Below are 3,040 nucleotides of genomic sequence, written 5' to 3'. Positions count from 1 at the left end.
ATAGCAAGGGCCGTCCAAGGAAGGCCACCATGAGAAGGACTCTTATGGAAGAAGATGTAAGGGAGTTTTTCCAAGAAACACCAAGGCCAACAATTTTACCCAATGCCGGTGTTCAGCAATACATTTCAAACAAAAGTTTTTATGGAAAAGAAATCTAAAGAAAATAGAATACTTGGCCAAGCGGTTAACTGCTGCCTTGCCAGGTTGAAAGCATATCTAGCCGAACTATGGTTGGAAAGGGCTGCTATTGCTGGTACTTCATTTTCAACCAATGTTTTGGAGATTATAAAAGATACTGAAGACAAGTTGGATGCTATCCAGCTGACAGACTTGAAGGTGGTGCCAACGAAGTTAGACGATCTTAAGGCTGAAGTATAAGATCCACTTTTGGAAGTTAATCTTGGAACAGAACAGGACCCTCGGCCTACCTACATCAGTAAGCTTTTGGAACCAACCTTTAGAGAAGAATTGATTTCCTTACTTGAAAAATACAAAGATTGCTTTACATGGACCTACGAGGAAATGCCAAGTCTTTCCAGAGAGCTGGTAAAGCATAAGTTGCCAATTAAGGAAGGTTTCAAGCCTTTCAAGTAGCCTCCAAGAAGGATGTCCCAAGAAGTTGTTCTAAAGGTTAAAGAAGAGATAGAAAGGATACACAAGGCTGGTTTTATAAGAACCGCCAGGTATGTTGACTGGATTTCTAATATAGTTCCAGTTGTTAAGAAAAATGGCAAGCTAAGGGTATGTGTGCATTTTCAGAATATCAATCTTGCAACTCCAAAAGATGAGTATCCCATGCCTGTTGCTGACCAGTTAGTAGATTCTGCTGCCAAGAATGAAATTCTTTCATTCATGGATGGACATTCCAGGTACAACCAGATTTACATTGCAGAGGAAGATATTGCCAAGACAGCCTTTAGATGTCCAGGTTCCATTGCAACCTTTGAATGGGTTGTCATGCCATTTGGGTTGAAGAATGCCGGAGCAACATATTAAAGAGCCATGAATGCCATATTCCATGACATGATTGGCCATTTCTTAGAAGTCTACATTGATAATGTGGTCATCAAGTCCTCGGTTAAAGATCAACATCTCTACAATTTGAAGATGGCTTTTGAAAGGATGAGGCAGCACAAGTTAAAGATGAATCCTTTGAAGTGTGTTTTTGGGGTTTCAGCTAGAAATTTCCAAGGTTTCTTGGTCCACCAAAGAGGTATTGAGATAGATCAAAATAAAGCAAAGGCAATCATTGAAGCAAAGCCACCGTCCATCAAGAAAGAGTTGCAGCGATTTCTCAAAAGCAAAGGCAATTATTGAAGCAAAACCACCGTCCACCAAGAAAGAGTAGCAGCAATTCCTCAGCCAGGTTGGATATTTAAGGAGGTTTATTGCCAACCATGCTGGAAAGACTCATGCTTTCTCCCCTTTGCTAAAATTGAAGGCTGCTGAGGAATTCAAGTGGACAGAACAGCACCAGTAAGCCTTTGAAGGTTTGAAAAGCTACCTGGCCAACCCTCCAGTGTTGATGCCTCCAATCAAGAAGCGGCCTTTAAGATTAAACTTATCGGCCGCCAATGAGTCCATTGGAACTCTATTAGCTCAGAATAATGAATGGGGGAAAGAGCAAGCCATATATTATCTAAGTAGGGTGCTCACTCCAGTGGAATGTATGTACACTTCCATTGAAAAGTTGTGCCTTTCCTTATACTATGCGGCTATGAAGTTAAGAACCTATATGTTGCCAGTGGCCGTATATATCATTTCTCAAACAGATTTGATTAAGTATATGCTTTCAAGGCCTTTGATTACTGGACGTATTAGAAAGTGGTCATTGGCCTTAATGGAGTTTTCCTTCAAGTATATTCCACAAAAGGCAGTCAAAGGCAGGGGGGTAGCAGAATTTCTAGCAGATCATCCATCCACTAAGATAGATTCAGAAATATGTGATGAGGTGGATAATCTCTACCTTGACTACACACCTTGGACTCTCATGTTTGATGGATCAAGCACTCATGATGGAGGTGGAGCTAGAATAGTCATCATTTCTTCGAAAGGAATGAAAACCAAATTTTCTTTCTTCTTGGATTTCAAGTGTACAAACAACCAAGCTGAGTACGAGGCACTAATTATTGGGCTGGAGATTCTGCTAAAGCTAAAGGTGGAGAAGGTCCAAATTATTGGAGATTCCAACTTGATACTTAGCCAACTATCTGAAGAATATAGATGTCTTAACTGGCATCCAAGGCCTTTCCACTCTTTGGCCTTAGAGTTACTTTGCTAGTTTGATGATTTCCAACTCAAATATTGGCCTAGACATTTAAATATGGAGGCTGATGTTCTAGCACAATTAGCCTCTCGAGTGAAAGTCCCACCGGGTGTGTAAGAAGCTCTGATCACAATTAAAAGGACTTTTCCTTCGGTAGAGTTACGGTATGAGATGGCAAGTCATTTCCAATCTGAAGAGCCAGAAAGAATCAAACCTGCCAATAAGCCATGGGAGGTTTTCAATATTGATATAGATGGATTAGATTTGGATGCTTGGAGAACACCAATTATCCAATTCTTGCAGGAGCCTAGCTCCAAAGTGGACAAGAGAATTCAGCTTTTCGCACCACATTACAATCTGATTGATGGGGACCTCTACAAGAAGAGTAAGAAAGATGGACTTTTGTTAAGATGCCTCGAAAAGGATGAGTCCATGAGGGTAATGGTGGAATCACACCTTGGAATATGCGGAGCACATCAAGCTGGAATCAAGATGAGGTGGCTCCTTAGAAGGTATAGTTATTATTGGAAAGGTATATTGAAAGATTGCATAGAATTTGCTAAGACTTGTATTGCATGTCAAGAACATGGCCCGATCCAAAGAGTTCCAGCTATTAATATGCAGTCGATAGTAAAAATATAGCCATTTAGAGGGTGGGCTTTGGATTTTATTAGAAAACTAAGGCCTCTATCTTCAGATGGCCATACTCACATAATGGTGGCAACAGATTATTTCACGAAGTGGGTTGAGGCTATTCCATTAAAGACCTGTGAG

The 3,040-nt window shown here is 40.7% G+C and overlaps 1 protein-coding gene across 1 annotated transcript; it reads left to right on the top strand.

Moving 5' to 3' along the window:
- Positions 1–1,525: 1,525 nt before the first annotated feature.
- Positions 1,526–2,281, top strand: LOC132270429 (uncharacterized). The gene has a single exon (XM_059771609.1). The coding sequence runs from the start codon at positions 1,526–1,528 to the stop codon at positions 2,279–2,281; it is 756 nt and encodes a 251-aa protein (XP_059627592.1).
- Positions 2,282–3,040: the final 759 nt, after the last annotated feature.

Source organism: Cornus florida, unplaced genomic scaffold (assembly GCF_030987335.1).
Source record: "Cornus florida cultivar Cherokee Brave unplaced genomic scaffold, ASM3098733v1 CherokeeBrave_3.0.0_Hap2_Chr08, whole genome shotgun sequence".
Lineage (NCBI taxonomy): Eukaryota > Viridiplantae > Streptophyta > Magnoliopsida > Cornales > Cornaceae > Cornus > Cornus florida.
The sequence above is the reverse complement of the archived record's forward strand: the minus strand, read 5'-3'. Positions and strand labels throughout refer to the sequence as shown.

What these genes read in the sequence shown, in the direction of transcription:
- LOC132270429 (XM_059771609.1), top strand. Translation starts at nt 1,526, where the DNA reads ATGCCTCCAATCAAGAAGCGGCCTTTAAGATTAAACTTATCGGCCGCC.